A 23068-nucleotide genomic window follows, 5' to 3' on the forward strand; every position below is an offset into this window, starting at 1 on the left:
AGGCCAGGAGTTTGAGACCAGCCTGGGCAACCCAGTAAAATCATGTCTCTAAAAAATTTTTTTAAATTAACTGGACATAGTGGTGTGCACCTATAGTCCCAGCCCAGCTACTCAGAAGGCTGAGGTGGGAGAGGATCGCGCAGGCATGGGTTGTTGAGGCTGCAGTGAGATGTGATCACCCCATTGCACTCCAGCCCCTGGGTGACAGAGTGAGACCTCATTTCTGGAAAAAAAAAAAAAGCATTTTTTACTGTCACTTGAGTGGTCTGTAGATAGCGACAGGAGGTAATATATGGGTTCAGCCATGTTTGTAATCTCATAATCTGAGACTGTCTCAGAAAGTAAGAACTTTTCCTGCTCCACTCTGTAATGTTTTCTCTCTAGTCTTTAAAAAAAAATAGTAATTTAAAAAATATTTTATAAGTATAATTAACTTATAATAAATTGTGCACATTAAAAGTATACAATTTAGTAAATTCATAGATATCTACAAAACCGTCACCACAATCAAAATAGTGAATTTAAGGCTGGGCATGGTGCTCACACCTGTAATCCCAGCACTTTGGGAGGCCAAGGTGGGAGGATCACTTGAGACCAGGAGTTAGAGACCAGGCTGAGAGACACGGTGAAACCCCATCTCTACAAATATTCGTTTTTAAAACATTAGCCAAGTGTGGTGGCACGAGCCTGAAGTCTCAGCTACTTGGGAGGCTGAAGTGGGAGGACGGCTTGAGGCCAGGAGTTTGAAGCTGCAGTGAGCTATGATCACACCTCTGCACTCCAGCCTGGGCAAAAGAGCCAGATCCTGCCTCTAAAAAAAAAAAGACAAAAAAAAAAAGAAGACAATTTTTTTAAAAAGATAGTAAAGTTACCTATCACTCCCAAAAGTTTCCTTATGAAGCTTTGATATCACGCCCTGCTACCAATCCCATTACCCCACACCCAAGCCACCTCTGATCTATTTTCTGTCACTATAGACTAGTTTGAATTTTCTAAAATTTCATACAAATGGAATCACACAGTATGAACTGTATTTTATAGGGTGGGTGGTCTGGCTTCTTTCACTCTGCATTTTTTTGATATTTGTCCATACTGCAGTAGATATCAGTAGTTCATTCCTTTTAATTACCAAGTAGTAATCTGTTGTATAGATGTATAACACAATTTGTTTTAATCTATTCATCTGTGGACACACATTTGGACTGTTTCCATTTTTGCTGTTACTAATAAAGCTGCTATTTATATAAAAGTCTTAATATGGATATACACTTTCATTTCTCTTGGGTAAATACTAAGGAATTGAATGCCTAGGTTATATGGTCAGTGTATTTGTAACTTTTTAAGAAAGTGCCCAATTGTCTTCCAAAGAGGTTAGAGCTTTTGTGTTCCCACTCGCAGTGTATGGAATTCCAGTTGCATCACATCCTTGCTAACATTTGGTATGATGAGACTTTAAAATTTTGGCCTTTCTAATAAGTGTGTTGTATCTCATTGTGTTTTTATTTATTTTTATTTTTTATTTTTTGAGACAGGGTCTCACTCTGTCACTCAGTTTGGAGTATAGTGACGTGATCACAGCTCACTACAGCCTCGACCTCCTGGGCTCAAGCCATCCTCCCATCTTAGCTTCCCAAGTAGCTGGGACAACTGGTGCGCACCACCATACCTGGCTAATTTCTGTATTTTTGTAATTTTTGTATTTTTTGCCCAGGCTGGTCTCAAACTCCTAGGCTCAAGTCATCTGCCCGCCTTGGGCTCCTCAAATTCTGGGATTACAGGTGTGAGCTGCTGCGCCCAGCCCCCATTGTGATTTTAATTTGCATTTTCCTCCTGACTAACGCTGAACATCCATTTAGATGATGCTATTATATTCCATAACTTCTTTGGTGGTGTGTCTGTTCACATCTTTTGCCCACACCTAATCTTTTTTAATGTGATTGCTCATTTTAAAAATTATTGAGTATTTTATAATTGACAAAAATATATACTCACGGAGTATAATGTGATGTTTTAATATATGTATACACTGTGGAATGATTAAATCAAGCGAATTAACATATACATCATTGTGGTTTTGATTTGCATTTCCCTGATGATTAGTGATGTTGAACATTTTTTCATATATTTCTTGGCCATTTGTAAACAACAAAGTACGTATATTTCAAAGCAGTTAGAAGAGAGGACTTGAAATGTTCCCAACACATAGAATGATAAATATTGAAAGTGATGATTACCTCAGATACTCTGAGTTGGTCATTACACATTCTATGGATGTCACAAAATATCATATGTATCCCATAAATATGTAAAATATTATGTATCAATAAAAAATAGATGCATCACAAGGCCGGGCATGGTGGCTCACACCTGTAATCCCAGCACTTTGGGAGGCCGAGGTGGGCAGATCACTTGAGGTCAGGAGTTCAAGACCAGCCTGGCCAACATGGTGAAACCCTGTCTCTACTAGAAATACAAAAATTAGCTGAGTGAAGTGGCACATGCCTGTAGTCCCAGCTACTCAGGAGGCTGAGGCAGAAGAATCACTTCAACCCGGGAGGTAGAGGTTGCAGTGAGCAGAGATCGCACCATTGCACTCTAGCCTGGGCAACAGAGCGAGGCGCTGTCTAAAAAAAAAAAAAATGGATGCATCACTTCATGTACTTATTTTTTCACGTTGAGACATCTAAAATCTACTCTCTTAGCAATTTTTTTTTTTTTGAGACAGAGTCTGACTCTGTCACCCAAGCTGGAGTATAGTGGCACCATCTCAGCTCACTGAAAACTCCACCTCCTAGGTTCCAGTGATCCTCCTGCCTCAGCCTCCCAAGTAGTTGTGATTACAGGCATGCACCACCACACCCGGCTAATTTTTTGTATTTTTAGTAGAAGTGAGGGTTCACCATGTTGGCCAGGCTGGTCTTGAACTCCTGACCTCAAGTGATCTGCCCGCCTTGGCCTCCCGAAGTGCTGGGATTATAGGCATGAGCCATTGCACCTGGCCTTTCTTAGCAATTTTCTCATATACAATTCATTTTTAAAATATGAGCATTTTGACATTTATTTATTCATCCATCCATGCAATTAACAAATATTAAGTACCTACAATGCCCCCGAAAAGAGAAAATATATTACAAAATATAATGAAATGCTGACGTTCATTTTATTTCATTTTACACAATACATTTGTAGTAGCCTTCTCCAGAGGGACAAAACCAATAGGATATATATACATATATTTCATATATTTATATGCGAAAGGGAATTTTTTAGAGAGAATTGGCTCATGTGATTACAAAGGCGAAGTTCCAGGACAAGCTATCTGCAAGCCAGAAAATGAGAAAAGCCAGTAACGTGTCTCAGTCCAAGACCAAAAGCCTCAAAACCAAGGAAGTCAACAATGCAGCCCCCAGTCTGAGGCCAAATGCCTGAGAGCCCCCAGAAGGCTGCTGGTGCAAGTGTCAGAGTCCAAGAGCCAAAGAACCTGGAATCTGATGTCCAAAGGCAGGAGGAGAAAAGGTGTTCTGCTCCAGAAGGGAGAGAGAAGGCAGTGTTTGTAGCATGAGTGAGGACTGTAATCTCAGCACTTTGGGAGGCCAAGGTGGGAGGATTGCTTGAGCCCAGGAATTTGAGACCAGCCTGGGTAACACAGTGAAACTCTGTCTCTACAAAAAATACAGGCGTGGTAGCATGTATCTGTAGTCCCAGCTACTCAGGAAACTGAGGCAGGAAGATCACCTCAAGCCAGGGAGGTCAAGGCTGCAGTGAGCTGTGATCATGCCACTGCACTTCAGCTTGGATGACAGAGTGAGACCCTGTCTCTGGGTGACGGAGCGAGAGGAAGGAAGGAAGGAAGGAAGGAAGGAAGGAAGGAAGGAAGGGAGGGAGGGAGGGAGGGAGGGAGGGAGGAAGGGAAGAGAGAGAGAGGAAGGAAGGAAGGAAGGAAGGAAGGAAAAGAAAGAGAGGAAGGAAGGAAGGAAGGAAAGAAGGAAAGGAAAGAGAAAAAGAAAGAAAGAAAGAAAGAAAGAAAGAAAGAAAGAAAGAAAGAAAGAAAGAGAAAGCCAAAGAGAAAGAGAAAAGAAAGAGAAAGAAAGAAAGAAAGAAAGAAGAAAGAAAGAAAGAAAGAAAGAAAGAAAGAAAGAAAGAAAGAAAGAAAGAAAGAAAGAAAAAGAAAAAACAAAAGAAAAGAGAGTTTTATTTGGCTCACAGTTACATAGTGTGTGTGAGAAGCATGATGCTAGCATCTGCTTCTGGTGAGGAACTCAGGAAGCTTCATATATTAGTCCGTTTTCACACTGCTGATAAAATATACCCAAGACTGAGAAGAAAAAGAGGTTTAATTGGATTTACAGCTCCACATGGCTGGGGAGGCCTCAGAATCATGGCAGGAGGGGAAAGGCACTTCTTACATGGTGGCAGCAAGAGAAAAACGAGGAAGAAGCAAAAGTGGAACCCCCTGATAAACCCATCAGATCTCGTGAGACTTAGTCCCATCATGAGAATAGCATGGGAAAGTCTGGCACCCATGATTCAATTACCTCCCCCTGGGTCCTTCCCACAACACGTGGGAATTCTGGGAGATACAATTCAAGTTGAGATTTGGGTGGTGACACAGTCAAACCATATCATTCTGCCCCTGGCCCCTCCAAATCTTATGTCCTCACATTCCAAAATCAATCACGCCTTCCCAACAGTCCCCCAAAGTCTTAACTCATTTCAGCCTTAACCCAAATGTCCACAGTCCAAAGTCTCATCTGAGGCAAGGCAAGTCCCTTCTGCCTATGAGCCTGTAAAATCAAAAGCAAGCTAGTTACTTCCTAGATACAATGGGGGTACAGGCATTGGGTAAATACAGCTGTTCCAAATGGGAGAAATTGGCCAAAACAAAGGGGTTATAGGGCCTGTGCAAGTCTGAAATCCGGCGGGGCAGTCAAATTTTAAAGCTCCAAAATGATCTCTTTTGATTCCAGGTCTCACATCCAGGTCACGCTGATGCAAGAGGTGGATTCCCATGGTCTTGGGAAGCTCTGCCCCTGTGGCTTTGCAGGGCACAACCTCCCTCCTGGCTCCTTTCATGGGCTAGCGTTGTGTCTGCAGCTTTTCCAGGTACATGGTGCAAGCTGTCAATGGATCTACCATTCTGGGGTCTGGAGGGCAGTGGCCCTCTTCTCACAGCTCCAGTAGGCAGTGCCCCAGCAGGGACTCTGTGTGGGGGCTCTGACCCCACATTTCCCTTCCGCACTGCTCTAGCAGAGGTTCTCCATGAGGACCCTGCCCCTGCAACAAACTTTCCTCAGGGCATCCAGGCGTTTCCTTACATCTTCCGAAATCTAGGCAGAGGTTCCCAAACCTCAGTTCATGACTTCTGTGCACCTGCAGGCTCAACACCATGTGGAAGCTGCCAAGGCTTGTAGCTTCCACCCTCTGAAGCCACAGCCTGAGCTGTACATTGGTCCCTTTCAGCCACGGACGGAGCTGCTGGGACACAGGGTACCAAGTCCCTAGGCTGCACACAGCATGGGGACCCTGGGGTCAGCCCATGAAACCACTTTTTTCTCCTGGCCTCTGGGCCTGCGATGGGATGGGCTGCCGTGAAGGTCTCCGACATGGCCTGGTGTTGGGGATTAACATTAGGCTCCTTCCTCTCGCTCCGTCACCCAGAGACAGGGTCTCACTCTGTCATCCAAGCTGAAGTGCAGTGGCATGATCACAGCTCACTGCAGCCTTGACCTCCCTGGCTTGAGGTGATCTTCCTGCCTCAGTTTCCTGAGTAGCTGGGACTACAGATACATGCTACCACGCCTGTATTCTTTGTAGAGACAGAGTTTCACTGTGTTGCCCATGGTGTTGGGGATTAACATTAGGCTCCTTGCAACTTATGCAAATTTCTGCAGCAGCTAAAATTTCTCCCCAGAAAATGGGTTTTCTTTTTTTTTTTTTTTGAGATGGAGTCTTGCTCTGTCACCCAGGCCAGAGTACAGTGGCACCACTTTGGCTCACCACAGCCTCCGCCTCCCAGGTTCAAGTGATTCTCCTGCCTCAGCCTCCCAAGTAGCTGGGACTACAGGTGCGCACCACCATGCCCAGCTAATTTTTGTATTTTTAGTAGAGACAGGGTCTCGCTGTGTTTGCCAGGCTGATCTCGAACTCCCGACCTCGTGATCCCCCCGTCTCGGCCTCCCCAAGTGCTAGGATTACAGGCGTGAGCCACCATGCCCTGCCTGGGTTTTTCTTTTCTATTGCATAATCCCACTGCAAATTTTCCCAACTTTTATGCTCTGCTTCCCTTATAAAACTGAATGCCTTTACAAGTACTCAAGTCATCTCTTGAATGTGTTGCTGCTTAGAAATTTATTCCGCCAGATACCCTAAATCATCTTTCTCAAGTTCAAAGTTCCACAAATCTCTAGGACAGGGGCAAAATGCCTCCAGTTTCTTCGTTATGCTAAAACATAACAAGAGTCGTCACCTTTGCTCCAGTTCCCAACAAGTTCCTCATCTCCATCAGAAAGACCACCTCGGCCTGGACCTTGTTGTTCGCATCACTATCAGGATTTTTATCAAAGCCATTCAACAAGTCTTTAGGAGGTTCCAAGTTTTCCCACATTTTCCTGACTTCTTCTGAGCCCTCCAAACTGTTCCAACTTCTGCCTGTTACCCAGTTCCAAAGTCACTTCCACATTTTCAGGTATCTTTTCAGCAGCACCCACTCTACTGGTACCAATTTACTGTATTAGTTCATTTTCATGCTGCTGATAAAAACATACCTGAGACTGGGAAGAAAAAGAGGTTTAATTGGACTTACAGTTCCACATGGCTGGGAGGCTTCAGAATCATGGTGGGAGGTGAAAGGCACTGCTTACGTGGTGGCAGCAAGAGAAAAATAAGGAAGAAGCAAAAGCAAAAACCCCTGATAAACCCATCAGATCTTGTGAGACTTATTCACTAGCACAAGAATAGCACGGGAAAAACCAGCCCCCATGATTCAAGTACCTCAACCTAGGTCCCTCCCACAACATGTGGGAATTCTGGGAGGTACAATTCAAGTTGAGATTTGGGTGGGGACACAGCCAAACTATATCACTTCCACTCATGACAGAAGGCGAAGGGGAACAGCCATCACATAGTGAGAAAGGAAGGAAGAGACAGGAGGGGAATGCCAGGCTCCTTTTCACAATCAGGTCTCGTAGGAACTAGTAGACTGAGAACTCACTCATTCCCACAGGATGACATCAAGCCACTCATGAGGTATCCACCCCCAGGACCCAAACACCTCCCACTAGGCTCCATCTGAAACACTGGGGATCTGGCCGGGCACAGTGGCTCACGCCTGTAATCCCAGCACTTTGGGAGGCCAAGGTGGGCAGATCACCTGAGGTCAGGAGTTCGAGACCAGCCTGGCCAACATGGTGAAAACCCGTCTCCACTAAAAATACAAAAATTAGCTGGGCGTCGTGGGGCATGCCTGTAATCCCAGCTACTCAGGAGGTTGAGGCACCAGAATTGCTTGAACCCAGGAGGTGGAGATTGCAGTTGGTGGAGATGACACCACTGCACTCCAGCCTTGGTGACAGAGAGAGACTCCGTCTCAAAAATAAATAAAAAAATAAATAAAACGTTAGGGATCAAATTTCAACATGAGATTTAGAGCGAAAAATATCCAAACTATATCAACATTATTATCAGCTACAGTCATCATGCTGTACAATAGATATCCAGAACTTATTCCTCCTAACTGAAACTTTGTATTATTGAGTTTTGAGAGTTTAAAATTATATATATTCTGGATACAAGTCCTTTATCACTTCTGTAATTGGCAAATATTTTCTGCCAGTCTGTGCCTTGTTTTTAGAAGATCAGAAATTTTTAATCTTGAAGATGTCCAATTTATCAATTTTTCTTTTATGGATCATGCTTTTGGCTTTCTATCTAAAAAATCTTCACCTAATCTTAAATCAGAAAGGTTTTTCCTAGAAGTCATATTTATATTTAGTTTTATATTTAGGTCTATGATCCATTTTCTTTTTTTTTTTTTTTTTGAGACAGAGTCTCGCTCCACTGTCGCCCAGGCTGGAGTGCAGTGGCACGATCTTGGTTCACTGCAAGCCCCACCTCCTGGGTTCACGCCATTCTCCTGCCTCAGCCTTCCAAGTAGGTGGGAATACAGGCGCCCGCCACCACACCCAGCTAATTTTGTTTTTTGTATTTTTTAGTAGAGATGGGATTTCACCGTGTTAGCCAATATGGTCTCGATCTCCTGACCTCGTGATCCACCCACCTCGGCCTCCCAAAGTGCTGGGATTACAGGCGTGAGCCACTGTGCCCGGCCAGGTCTACGATCCATTTTCAATTAACTTTTCATATATTATGACATGTGGATCACAGTTTTGCATATGAATAGGCCATTGTTCCAGTACCATTTGTTGAAAGACTGATTTCTCCACTGAATTACCTTTACACCTTTATCAAAAATAAATTGACCATATATTTTGGGTCAATTTCTAGGTCGCGAATCGCTATACTGTTCCATTAATCTATCTGGATACCAATTCCACATTGTCTTGGTTACTACTGCTTTATAATAAGCCTTGGAATCTACTACAAATTCTCTAACTTTGTTCTTCAGAATTGTTTTGGATATTCTAGTTCTCTTGCATTTCCATATGAATTTTAGAATCAGCTTGTCAATTTCTGCAAAAAGATCTACAGGGATTTTAAAAGGAATTTCATTGAATCACTAGATCAATTTGGGCAAAACTGACATTGTAACAATCTTGAGTTTTCTAATACATAAATATGGATATCACTCCTTTTAATTAGATCTTATTTAATTTCTCTTATCAATGTTTTATAGTTTTCATTATGGATCTTGCCCATCTTTCTCTGTTTCATATTTTTGGATACTATTTTGGTATTTTTCCCTTCAATTTCTGATTGTTAGTTGCTAGGATATAGAAAGACAATTAATTTTTTCCACACTGATAGCACATCCTGCAAACTTACAGAACTCACTTACTAGTTATAGTCACTTTTTGTAGGTTTTATAGAATTTTCTACATAGGTTGTCATGTTGTCTGTAAATAAAGACAGTTTTACTTGCTTTTCAATCTGGATGCTTTTCGTTTCTTTTTCGTGTCTTAATACATTGGCTAAAATCTCCAGTATAAAGTTGAATAAAAGAAGTGAGAGTGGATATCCTTGCCTTGTTTCTGATCTTAGGGAAAATATTTATTCTTTTACTATGAAGTATAATGTTAGCTATTGGTTTTTCATAGATACCCTTAATTAGTTTGAGGAAGATAATTTCTTTTCTCTTTTATAATTTTTTATTAGTTTTACTTTGATTCTTTTTTTTTTTTTTTTTTTTTGAGACACAGTCTTGCTCTGTTGCCCAGGCTGGAGTGCAGTGGTGCGATCTCAGCTAACTGCAACCTCCATCTCCCGGGTTCAAGCAATTTTCGTCCCTTAGCTTCTGAGTAGCTGGGATTACAGGTGCCTGCCATCATGCCCAGCTAATTTTTATATTTTTAGTAGAGACAGGGTTTCACCATGTTGCCCAGGTTGGTCTCGAATTCCTGACATCAGGTGACCTGCCCGCCTCACCCTCCCAAAGTGCTGGGATTATAGGCGTGAGCCACCATGCCAGCCTACTTTGATTCTTACAGGCAGGATCTTGCTCTGTTGCCCAGGCTGGAGTGCGGAGGCATTATCATAGCTCATTCCAACCCTGAAATCCTGGGCTCAAACAGTTTTCCCACCTCAGTTGCCCAAGTACCTAGGACTACAGGCACATACCACCACACTCAGCTAATTTTTAAAAAATTGTTTAAATTTTTGGAGAGATGGGGTCTTGCTATGTTGCCGAGGCTGGTCTCAAACTCCTGGCCTCAAGCAATCCCCCGTGCCTCATCCTGCCAAATCACTGGGATTACAGGCATGAGCCACTGTGCCCAGTCTTTTATTTTTTGTTTTTTCTGCTGCCCATCCCAGGAGGAATTCTTTTTTTTTTTTTTTTTTTTTTCTTTTTGAGACATGGTCTCACTGTGTCACCTAGGCTGGAGTCCAGTGGTGCGATCTCGGCTCATTGCAACCTCCACCTCCCATGCTCAAGGGATCTTCCAATCTCACCCTCCCAAGTAGCTGGGACTACAGGCAGGAGCCACGATGCCCACTTAATTTTTGTTTTTTTGTTTGTTTGTTTGAGACGGAGTCTTGCTCTGTCGCCCAGGCTGGAGTGCAGTGGCACAATCTCAGCTTACTGCAAGCTTTGGCTCCTGGGTTCATGCCATTCTCCTGCCTCAGCCTCCCGAGTAGCTGGGACTACAGGCACCCGCCACTACGCCCGGCTAATTTTTTTTTTTGTATTTTTAGTAGAGACGGGGTTTCACCGTGTTAGCCAGGATGGTCTCAGTCTCCTGACTTCGTGATCCGCCCACCTCGGCCTCCCAAAGTGCTGGGATTACAGGCGTGAGCCACTGCGCCCAGCCAATTTTTGTATTTTTTGTAGAAATGAAGTTTCACCATGTTGCCCAGTCTGGTGTTGGTCTCTTGAGCTCAAGCAATCATTACACCCTGGCCTCCCAAAGTGCTGGGATTACAGGCGTGAGCCACCACGTGCCCAGCCAAATCACTTCCATGCCTAGTTTGCTAAGAGGTTTTTGTCAGTAATGGACACTGAACTTTGTCAAATGCTTTGTCTGTATCTATTGAGATGATCAGATAGACTCGGTTTTGTTCTTTTTTTTTAGTAATAATTTTCTTTTTAGTCTGTAAATATAGTGATTGATTTTCAAATGTTAACCAACCTTGCACTCCTGGAATAAACATCAGCAGGACATCATCTGTTATCTTTTTTATATATCATTGAATTCAATTTGTTAAAATATTACTAAGGATTGTTACATTTACATTCATGGAAGTTATTGATCTATACTCTTCTTTTAACCGTTGTCTGGTTTTGGTATTAGAGTAATGCTGGCTTCATAGAATGAGCTGAGAAGTGTCACCTTCTCTTCAATTTTCTGGAGGAGTCTGTATAGAATTGGTTTTATTTCCTCTTTAAATGTTTGGTGGATTTCCCAGTGAGAGCCATCTGCTCTAATAATTTTCATTGTGGGAATATTTTTAACTACAGATTAAATTGCTTTAGTAGAGCATTATTTAGGTTATCAATTTTTCTTGAACAAGCATTGGTAGTATGTGTCTTTCATTTTTTTTCTGTTAATCAAAGTTGTCAAAGTATAGGTATAAAGTTGTTAGTAATATTTCCTTTCAATATCTGTAGATTATGTAGTGATACCACTTCTCTCATTCCTGATACTGGCAATTCACATCTTCTCTCTTTTTTTCTATCAGTTTGGCTAGAGGTTTACTGATTTTATTGATCTTTTATTGTTCTTAGTTTTATTGTTTTAATCTCTAATTTTTTTGTTTTCTTTTTCTTTGATTTTTCACTCTGATGATTATTACTGTTTCCTTTCTTTTGCTTACTTTTTTTCTTTTTTTAAAAGAAATGGTGTTTTGCTGTGTTGCCTTGGCTGGACTTGAACTCTTAGGCTCAAATGATCATCCCACCTCAGCCTCCCAACTGGTGAGGACTACAGACATAGGCCACCATGTCTCGCAAATTTTTCTTTATTTTTTGGGAGATGAGGTCTTGCTATGTTACCCAGGCTGGTCTTGAACTCCTGGCCTCAAGTGATCTTGCCACCTCAGCCTCCAAAAATGCTGGCATTACAGGCGCAAGCTACTGTACTGGCCTCTTTCTGTTATTAATTTTAATTAATTAATTTTTTATTTTTTTACAAAAATGTCCTGCAGGTATTAATTTTGTTTGTCTGTTTTTTGTTTTGAATCTCACTCGTCACCCAGAGTGGACTGCAGTGGTGTGATCATGGTGTACTGCAGCCTTAACTTCCCTGGGCTCAGGTGATTCTCCCACCTCAGCCTCCTGCGTAGCTGGGAGTACAGGCAAATGCCACCAACCTGGCTAATTACTTTTTTCCAATTTTTGTAGAGATGGGGTTTTGCCATCTTGCCCAGGCTGAAATTTTAATTTAATGCCATTGTAGTCAGAAGACATACTTTGTATGTATTGAATCTTTTAAAATTTACGGCCGCGCACGGTGGCTCACGCCTGTAATCCCAGCACTTTGGGAGGCCGAGGCAGGCGGATCACGAGGTCAGGAGATCGAAACCATCCTGGCTAACACGGTGAAACCCCGTCTCTACTAAAAATACAAAAAATTAGCCTGGTGTGGTGGCGGGCGCCTGTAGTACCGCTACTCGGGAGGCTGAGGCAGGAGAATGGCGTGAACCCGGGAGGCGGAGCTTGCAGTGAGCCAAGATTGCGCCACTGCACTCCAGCCTGGGCGACAGAGCGAGACTCCCTCTAAAAAAAAAAAATTTACTGACACTTGTTTCATGGTTCAGAATATGCTCTACCTTGGTAAGTGTGCACTTGAAAAGATGTGCAAGTCAGGGCAGTGGCTCACGCCTGTGACACCTCACTTTGGGAGGCCGACGTGAGCGGATCACCTGAGATCAGGAGTTCGAGACCAGCCTGGCCAACATGGTGAAACCCTGTTTCTACTAAAAATACAAAAAATTAGCTGGGTGTGGTGGCACATGCCTATAGTCCCAGCTACTCGGGAGGCTGAGGCAGGAGAACCAGTTGACCCTGGGAGGCAGAGGTTGTAGTCAGCCAAGATTGTGCCACTGCACTCCAGCCTGGGTGACAGAGGGAGACTCCATCTCAAAAAAAAAAAGAAAGAAAAGAAAAAAGATGTGCATTTGATTATTGTGACTATTGTTAGGTGGAATGTTCCATAAATGTGATGTGGTCAAGTTGCTTGAAAGTGCTGTTCAAGTCTTCTATATCCTACTTATTTATTTGTCCTTGATCTATCAATTATTAAAGGAGAAGGAGTGTCGTACACTTTGAATATAACTGTGTATTTGTTTATTTCTCCTTGCAGTTCAATCAGATTTTGCCCCATGTATTTTCAAGTTCAGTTATTAGGTGCATACATTTAGGATTGTTATGTCCTTTTGATGAATCAAGCCTTACAACATTATGAAATGGCTCTCTTTGTTTCTAGCAATATTCTTTTCTCTGAAATGTACTTAGTCTAATCTTATTATTACCTCTCTGGCTCTCTTTTGATTAGTGTTAGAATGGGATTTTTTTTCCCCATCCATTTACTTTTAACCTATTTGTGTCTTCATATTCAGGACTAGGGCTGGGCTTGGTGGCTCACACCCGTAATCCCAGCACCTCGGGAGGCCAATGTGGGCAGATCACTTGAGTCCAGGAGTTTGAGACCAGTCTGGGTAACATGACAAGACCCCTTCTTTAAATAAAAAATTACATTAAAAAAATATCCAGGACTGATTTCATTTATGGTGCATATAATTGGGTCTTACTTTTCTTTAGCCAAATATGAAACTTCTGCCTTTTAATTATGATATTTAGATCATTTTAATTTACAGAAAGTATTGACATGATTAGATTTAAATCTACTATATTGTTCTTTGTTTTCCTTTGTCTCTTCTGTTTTTTATTCCCTTCTTCTCTTTTTTCTGCCTCCTTTGGGAATAGCTGAGCTTTTAAAAAAAATGATTCCACTTTATTTCCTTTTGTGGATTATTAGCTATAATGCTTTGTTTTGTTTTAGTAGTCGATTTAAGGTTCATAGTATTACATGTTTACCATCTCACAGTCTACCTTTAGGTGATGTTACATTACTTCATATCTAATACTAGAACCTTACACTGGCATATTTCCGTTTCATTTCTTTAAGGCTTTGTGGTATTGCTGACATACACTGTACTGCTATATAAGCTGTAAACCCCACAAGACGTTATTATTATTACTGCTTTAAACAGTGAATTGTCTTTTAAAGAGATTTAAACAATAAGAAAAAAAGGCTATACTTACTCAAATAGTCTCCATTCCCACTATTTTGTATTCCTTTGTGTAAATCCAGATTTTCATTTTGTATTATTTTTCCGTCTGAAGAACTCGTGTGTGTGTGTGTGTGTGTGTGTGTCTGTGTGTTTGAGACGGAGTTGGCTCTGTCACTCACACTGGAGTGCAGTGGTGAAATCTCTGTTCACTTCAACCTCCGCCTCTCAGGTTCAAGCAATACTTCTGCCTCAGCCTCCCGAGTAGCTGGAATTACAAACTTCCACAATCAAACCCAGCTAATTTTTGTAATTTTAGTAGAGATGGGGTTCCACCATGCTGGCCAGGCTGGTCTTGAACTTCTGACCTCAAGGGATCCGCCCACCTTGGCCTCCCAAAGTGCTGGGATTGCAGGCATGAACCACCATGCCCAGTTGTCTGAAGAACTTTCTTTAACAGTTCCTATTGTGCCAGTCTGGTAGTGATTGTTTCTTTCAGTTTTTGTACATCTGAAAAACTATTTGTTTCTCTTCATTTTTGAAAGTGTTTTATTTTTGGATATAGAACTACACATTTATATTATTAGTTTTGTTCTGTTGTCCAGGATGAAGTGCAGTGGCATGATCATAGCTCACTGCAGCCTTGAACTCCTGGGCTCTAGCAACCCTCCCACCTCAGCCTCTGAAGTAGCTTTGACTACAAGGACACACCATCATACCTGGCTAATTCTTTTATTTTTCGTACAGACAGTGGATTGCTATGTTGCCCAGGCTGGTCTTGAACTCCTTGCTTCAAGCAATCCTCCTGCCTCAGCCTCCCAAAGCGTCCTTCAGTTCTTTAAAGATGTTGCAATGTTTCTTCACTGTCCTTTGACCTACACAGTTCATGACAAGAAGTCTGCCAAATGAATGTATCTTTTTTTCTCTGGATGCTTTTAAGATTTTCTTGGCCGGGCGCGGTGGCTCACACTTGTAATCCCAGCACTTTGGGAGGCCGAGGCGGGTGGATCACGAGGTCAGGAGATCGAGACCACGGTGAAACCCCGTCTCTACTAAAACTACAAAAAATTAGCCGGGCGTGGTGGCGGGCGCCTGTAGTCCCAGCTACTCGGAGAGGCTGAGACGGGAGAATGGCGTGAACCCGGGAGGCGGAGCTTGCAGTGAGCCAAGACTGCGCCACTGCACTCCAGCCTGGGCAACAGAGCGAGACTCCGTCTCAAAAAAAAAAAAAAAAAAAAAAAAAAAGATTTTCTCTTAGTCTCTGGCTTTAACCAATTTGATAATAATGAGCCTTTTGTAGTTGTCATGAGTCATGTGCTTGAGTTTCACTGGGCTTCTTGAACCCATAGGTTTATCATTTTTATCCGATTTTGAAAATTTTCCTCCATTATTTTTGAAATACCTTTACTGTCATCTTCCTTTCCCCCATTCTCTCCTTTAGGGACTCTAATTACATGTATATCTGACCACCTGAAGTTCTGTACCTCCCTAATTCTCTGTTCATGTTATTTGGTCTTTTTTGCACTGCTCGTGTTGGATAGTTTCTGTTGCTATGCCTCCAAGTCCACTAATCTTTTCTCCTACAATGTTTAATCTGGTAGTAATCCTCTCTAGTGTAATTGAGTTTTCATCCTTAGAAGTTCAATTTGAGTAATTTGTTATATTTACTATGTCTCTTCTTAACATGTACAATCTTTCCTCATTCAGAAAGATATGGAATATTGTTATAATAACCGTTTTAATTTTCTTGCCCACTAATTCCACATTTGATGTCATTTCTGGGTCCGTTTTGGGTGACTGATTTTTCTCCTTAAGTTAAATATTTCTCGTTCCTTGTTTGTCTAGTAAATTTATAACTGAGTGTCAGACATTGTGAATTTTACCTGGTGCCGGATGTTTTTGTCTTCTGTTAAATATTCTTGAACTTTTTTCTGGGATGCAATTAAACTTATGGTGTGTTCTTTCATGTCTTGCATTTAAGCTGGGTTAGGTGGGATCAGAGCAGTGTTCAGTCTAGAGTTAATTTTTTTCCAATAGTGGACTTCACCAAAATGAAAAACTTTTGCTCCTCAGAAAACATTCTTTTTTTTTTTTTTTTTTTTTTTTTTTTTTGAGATGGAGTCTCACTCTGTTGCCCGGGCTAGAGTGCAGTGGCACAATCTCAGCTCACTGCAACCTCCACCTCCCAGGTTCAGGCGATTCTCACACCTCAGCCTCCCGAGTAGCTGGAATTACAGGTGCACACCACCATGCCCGGCTAATTTTTGTATTTTTAGTAGAGACGGGGTTTTGCCATGTTGGCCAGGCTGGTCTTGAACTCCTGACCTCAGGTGATCCACCTGCCTCAGCCTCTCAAAGTGCTGGGATTACAGGTGTGAGCCATTAGAAAATCTTTTTTTTGTTTTTGAGACAGAATCTCACACTGTCGCCTGGGCTGGAGTGCAATGGCACGATCTTGGCTCACTGCAACCTCCGCCCCCTGGGTTCAAGTGATTCTCCTGCCTCAGCCTTCCAAGTAGCTGGGATTACAGGCGCCCACCACCATGCCCAGCTAATTTTTTTTGTTTTTCAGTAGAGACGGAGTTTCACTATGTTGGCCAGGCTGGTCTCAAACTCCTGACCTGATGATTCACCTGCCTCCACCTCCCAAAATGCTGGGATTACAGGCGCGAGCCAGCGCACCCAGCCCAGAAAACATTCTTAAAAAATGAAGACAAGCCACAGACTGGAGAAAATATTTTGATGATATACGTGTGAAAAAGGACTTGTATCCGTAATACGCAAAGAACCCTTAAAACCCAATAATAATAAAAGAAACACTCCAATTTTAAAAATGGGCAAAAGATTTCTGGAGACACTTCACCAAACAAAATATAGGATGACAATTAAACACATGAAAAGATGCTTAACATCATTAGTCATTAGGGAAATGCAAATTTAAGCCACAGTACACATTGCTACACCACTATTAAAATGGTTAAAAACCCAAACCAAAAAACTGACAATACCACATGCTGACGATGACCTTGAGAAAATGCAATTCTCACACATTGTTGGGGAAAATGACAAATGGTACAATCACTTTGAAAAACAGTTTGGCAGTTTCTCATGAGGTTAAACATTCACTTAGCATCCAGTGCAGCAATACAATACCACTCTGAGGTATTTACCCAAAAGAAATGAAAACCTATGCTTACACAAAAACCTGTATTCAAATATTTATAGCTGTTTTATTCATCATTGCCAAAAACTGGAAGCAAACAAATGACCAGTCGCTGGTTAATGGATAAACAAACTGAGGCCTATCCATGCAATAGGATACTACTCAGCACCAGAAAGAAAAAATTACTAATATACGTAACAATCATCTGATCAGATAAATCTGATAATTCTGCTATGTGAAATAAACACACTCAAAGGCTACATATCATAAGATTCCACTTACATGACATTCTATAAAGGGAATGAAAACAGGAAAGAGAGTACTGGTTGTGAGGGGCTTGGGGTAGGGATCAGGGTTGACTACAAAAGGGCATGAGGGAACTTTTTTTTTTTTTTTGAGATGTAGTCTTGCTGTGTTGCCCAGGCTGGAGTGCAGTGGCGTGATCTTGGCTCATTGCAACCTCCGCCTCCCGGGTTCAAGCAATTCTCCTGCCTCAGCCTCCTGAGTAACTGGGATTAAAGGCGCCTGCCACCATGCCTGGCTAAGTTTTATCTATATATATTTTTTTTAGTAGAGATGAGGTTTCACCATGTTGGCCAGGCTGGTCTCAAACTCCTGACTTCAAATGATCTGCCCGTCTCAGCCTCCCCAAATGCTGAGATTACAGACGTGAGCTACTGCGCTCTGCCATGAGGGAACTTTTTTTTTTTTTTAGATGGAGTCTCTCTCTGTCACCCAGGCTGAAGTGTGGTGGCACAATCTCAGCTCACTGCAACCTCTGCCTCCCAGGTTCAAATGATTATCCTGCCTCAGCCTCCTGAGTAGCTGGGATTACAGGTGCGCACCACCATGCCCAATTTTTTGTATTTTTAGTAGAGACAGGGTTTCACCATGATGGCCAAGCTGGTCTTGAACTCCTGACCTATGATCCACCTGCCTCAGCCTCCCAAAGTGCTGGATTACAGGCGCGAGCCACTGTGCACCACCATGAGGGAACTTTTAAGGGGAATGGAAATGTCTATATCTTGATAGTGGTGGCAGTTCCATGACTGTATTTGTTTCTTAAACTCATAGAACTGCATACTAAAGAGGATGAAATTTACTGTATGAAAATTGCACCTCAATAAACCTGACTTTTTAAAAAGCTGGCCAGGCGTAGTGGCTCACATTTGTAATCCCAGCACTTTGGAAGGCCGAGGCAGGAGGATCACTTGAGCTCAGGAGTTCGAGACCAGCCTGGCCAACATGGCAAAGCCCCATCTCTACCAAAAATACAAAAATTAGCCTAGTGTGGTGGTGTACACCTGTGGTCTCAACTACTCAGGAGGCTGAGGTGGGAGGATCACTGAAGTCCGCAAAGTGAAGCCTGCAGTGAGCCAAGATCATGCCACTGCACTCCAGCCTGGGTGACAGAGTGAGACCTGTCCACCCCCGCCCCCCCCCAAAAAAAAAACAAAGCCAAAGGAAATTTGCCACCATCAATATTAAGGTTCTTTCCAAAAATTCATTCTAAAACCTTAATGGAAATTCCCAGAATCCAGTTCCAAACACATTATGAGCAGTGAGGACAACTTTGGAATTGAAAAAGAGCTCTCAAAGTGGTACACTTTGAAGGGACAGTACTGGGACGGGAGTGGGGGTAAGTAAAACAAAAGTTGACATTAATCTAAAACTTTAAAGAGTTGTGGCTTTATTTTACACATTATGAAACAAACCAGAAGATGTCAAGACACTTCATTTTCAAGCTGTCTTCTGTGAGGCAAAGAGTTGGAGACCAGAGTTCCAAGTCCCTCTTCTGAAAGTTATCAGCTCTGAAAACTGAATTTGAGCAACTCATTTATCCTCTTTGGACCCCATTTTCTTCCTGTGGTAAATGAGGGCAGTAGACTGGGTAACTCTAAGGTTTCATTCTCTGGACTCATTCAATGTTCTTTCTCTATAAATTCTCGTAATTTTAACTACTGTCTATATGCTGGTGAGGCTGGGTGCAGTAGCTCATGCCTGTAATCTCAGCACTTTGGGAAGCCAAGGTGGGAGGATCGTTTGAACTCAGGCATTCAAGACCAGCCTGGGTAACACAGCAAGACCTCATCTCTATAAAAATAAAAAATAGGCCCGGCGTGGTGGCTCACGCCTGTAATCCCAGCACTTTGGGAGGCCGAGGCAGGTGGATCGCTTGACGTCAGGAATTCGAAACCAGCCTGGCCAACATGGTGAAACCCCATCTTTACTAAAAATACAAAAATTAGCCAGGCGTGGTGGACAGTGCCTGTAGTCCCTGCTACTCGGGAGGCTGAGGCAGAAGAATCACTTGAACCCGGGAGGCAGAGGTTGCACTGAGCCAAGATAGCGCCATTGCACTCCAGCCTGGGCGACAGAGCGAGACTCCATCTCAAAAAACAAAAATAAAATAAAAAAGAATATATCTGCTCACAAGTTCCTAATTCATACCTTCTGTGTCTTTAACTACATATCTGGGTAGCTCCCCCCAGGAACCTTAAACTCAAATGGAAATTTAACTCACCTTTCTCCTCCCTAAGCCCCACCTTTTCCTATCTCCCTCTCTCCTCTCTCTTCCCCAATCCTCCTCAGTAGCAAAACCTCCAGTGTCACAGGATCCAGAAACCCAGAAGCCATTTTTGACTCCTCCGTCTCCCTCATTTCCCATTACCCAGACAATTGCCAGCCCTTTCATTTTGACTTTTTTTTTAGATAGGGTCTCGCTCTACCACCCAGGCCGGAGTGCAGTGGCAGGATCATAGCTCACTGCAGCCTCAATCTCCTGGGCTCAAGCGATCCTCCTGCCTCAGCCTCCACAGTGGCTGGGCTTACAGGTGCACACCACCATGCTCAGCTAACATTTTGACTACTTGATAATTCTCAAAGCAATTCTCAGCTCCACATCTCTATCACTATTGCCCTAATTCAAGCCTCGGTGTCATCTCTGGCCTGGACTACTGCCAAGAACTTCCCTGCCATAGTTCTGTTGGCCCCATATTCATCCTCCACACAGACACCAGAATTGTCTTTCTAAAATACATATCAGAGCATGTCACACCTCTGCTTAAAGCCCTCCAGAACCAACAGCAATGATTACCCTTTCTTGAGTCACAGACCCCTTTGAAAATCTGGAGGTAGCAATTAACTCACTTTCCAAAAAAAAAAGCAGGCTCACACACACATACACACACAGAGGGAAGATATAACAAACCCCCTGAAATCCATCCAGAGACTACTTTTTTTTTTTTTTTTTTTGAGACAGGGTCTCGCTCTGTCACCCAGGCTGGAGTGCAGCGGTGTGATCTCAGCTCGCTGCAACCTCCACATCCCAGACTCAAGCAATTCTCTTGCCTCAGCCTCCCTAGTAGCTGGGACTACAGACACGTGCCAACACATCTGGCTAACTCTTTTTGTATTTTTTGTAGAAATGGGGTTTTGCCATGTTGCACAGGCTGGCCTCAAACTCCTGGGCTCAAGTGATCACTCGCCTTGGCCTCCCAAAGTGCTGGGATTATAGGTGTGAGCCACCACACCTGGCCTTTTTTTTTTTTTTTTAAATTAGAGATAGGATCTTGCTATGTTGGCCAGGCTGGACTTGAACTCTTGGGCTCAAGCGAGCCTCCCATGTAGCTGGGACTCTAGGCATGGACCCCCACGTCAGACCAACCATCCAGAGACTCTTGGTCTACATGATAAAGTCCAACCACTTAACACATCACCAAAGTATCCCTTACACATTACACCTTATGCTCAGGCAACCCTGAATTTTCTTTTTTTAAAACCTATTCATTAGAAATCTTCAAATAATTTGCTGAATTACAACTTTATAAATGATAGTTACTCTAATCCTGGCGACCTTATACATTGTGTCACAACAACTCGGAATGAAATCATAGTTTTCCATCTGTGGAAAACTCCATTTGCTGTCCTATTTACCTGGAACATCCTCACCCTCTTCTTTCTCTGACAAGTCTTACTTCTCTTCCAGTATGACTCTGGCATCACCTTCTCTTGGAAGCTTTGCTTTACCTTCTCAGTCTGGGTTAGAGGTTCAGCCACTGTGCGTATTTCTAAAACTCCACTGCAATTTTCTTTCTATATGTCTGACCTTCTCCCACTGACACCCCAACATTATACTTTGAGGGCAGGAAACAGTACTGTGTAGCATTTAACACAGGTCCTAGACATAGATGGCGCTCAAAAACATCTATGGAAGGAGGAAGGGTGGGAAAGAGAGACAGAATTAAAGAAGAAGGGAGGGAGGGAGAGAAGGAGGCAAGTCTTGTGACTCCAAATCCTAATGTCTTCAGACTTCATATATTTTTCTTTCTGCAAAACACGTGCCTAACAAGGAGTGCAGCTGTGCTTTACAAGTATTATCTGATGAAGGAGTAAGATACTGCTTATCTCCTTTTTACAAATGAGGAACTTAAGTGCAGAGACATTCTCTGCCACAGAAAACAGCACGTTTCCTAAATGTGTTTTTAGTCCTAATATATCTATGGGCATTACCTCCAAGAACATAATATCAAACATTAGGAAAATCATAACTCAAATAACAAAATATTCGAAGACTGAATTCAGTGACTATCTTATACACTGTCTTATACACTAAAGCCTGCTTTAGCATAGACTGTAAATAATTCTATGGAAGATTCTTGGCTACTAATTGACCTTATAATGACAGCAGTAAAAAATATATATATTTTTACTGTTTAACCTAAAAAAAAATGGTTCCTCTTTTAGGATCTTATGCAATTTCTGTGGCCACAAAAGAACACTGTGTGCACTTTATATATTTTTTCCTTTCTTTTTTCTTTTTTTAGAGATAGCATCTTGCTCTGTCACCCACATTAGAGTACAGTGGCATGGTCGTAGCTCACTGCAGCCTCAAACTCCTGGGCTCAAGCTATCCTCTTATCTCAGCCTCCTGAGTAGCTGAGGCTACAGGCATGTGCCTCTATGCTCAGTTAATTTTTAAATTTTTTTGTAGAGACTGGGTCTCGCTGTATTGCCCAGGCTGGTCTTGAACTCCTGGGCTCCAGTGATCCTCCCACCTAGGCCTCCCAAAGTGCTGGGGATACAGGTGTGAACCACTGCACTCTGCCTACTTTTATATTATTTTAAAATTTCCTTCACATGTGTTGGTACTCATAGAACAGAATTGCATGAGTCAAATTAGTGACCAGTAGTGACTTCTACAAAAGCTTTCATTACTTCAAAACCACTGATAATGCAGCCATAGAAAGTATCAACCAAGAATAACTAAATCACTTAGGTATAAAACTCACAGATTCCCCAAAGACAGAAAAATCTTTGACCCTATAACTATGACTACCTGAGAAGTGGATACAGCTTTTCTGGAAGTCATAGAAAAACATCTTGAGATCACAAAGTCTCCTGATAAAAACCAAAAAGCTTGCAGGTGAGCAGTCTGGGTATATAAGAAAAAACAAAAAACCAAAAAGCTCTACTCAGACAAACCACCTACTGTGAAGTTCACAAGAATTTGCTATTTCAGAGGGAATAAAGGATACAGCACAGTGGCAAGACCAAGCTAAGCCAATTTCCAGCCCTTCAGTTTCCCCTCTGTTTTTTTTTTTTTTTTTTTTTTTTTTTTTTTTTTTTTTTGAGAAGGAATCTCTCTCTGTCTCCAGGCTGGAATGCAGTGGCATGATCTCGGCTCACTGCAACCTCCACCTCCCAGGTTCAAGTGATTCTCCTGCCTCAGCCTCCTGAGTAGCTGGGACTACAGGCGTGTGCCACCATGCCCAGCTAATTTTTGTATTTTTAGTAGAGACAGGGTTTTATCATGTTGTCCAGGATGGTCTCGATCTCTTGACCTCGTGATCCGCCCACCTTGGCCTCCCAAAGTGCTGGGATTACAGGCATGAGCCACCTTGCCCGGCCCCCTCTCCAAATTCTTATTCCTATTATCTACAAGAGCCCTTTCAAAGTTAAGAAAAATGATAAAATACAATACTCTTGAGATTATTTGCTTTT

General features: G+C 42.4%; 1 protein-coding gene across 3 annotated transcripts in view; it reads right to left on the reverse strand.

Annotated features, from left to right (window-relative positions):
* Positions 1-23068, reverse strand: part of FLT3 (fms related receptor tyrosine kinase 3) — a 100529-nt gene that overhangs the window by 71600 nt on the left and 5861 nt on the right. The window contains exon 1 of one of the 3 annotated variants that reach the window (XM_055244381.2): positions 6803-6873. The exons of the other annotated variants lie outside the window; for them this stretch is intronic. Coding sequence (XP_055100356.2) covers positions 6803-6812 — 10 coding nt within the window. The 5' untranslated portion in view covers positions 6813-6873. Of the gene's footprint in view, positions 1-6802; positions 6874-23068 lie in introns of those variants that run through there. 3 annotated transcript variants of the gene reach the window in all.

Source organism: Symphalangus syndactylus, chromosome 15 (assembly GCF_028878055.3).
Source record: "Symphalangus syndactylus isolate Jambi chromosome 15, NHGRI_mSymSyn1-v2.1_pri, whole genome shotgun sequence".
In the NCBI taxonomy this organism is placed as follows: Eukaryota; Metazoa; Chordata; class Mammalia; order Primates; family Hylobatidae; genus Symphalangus; species Symphalangus syndactylus.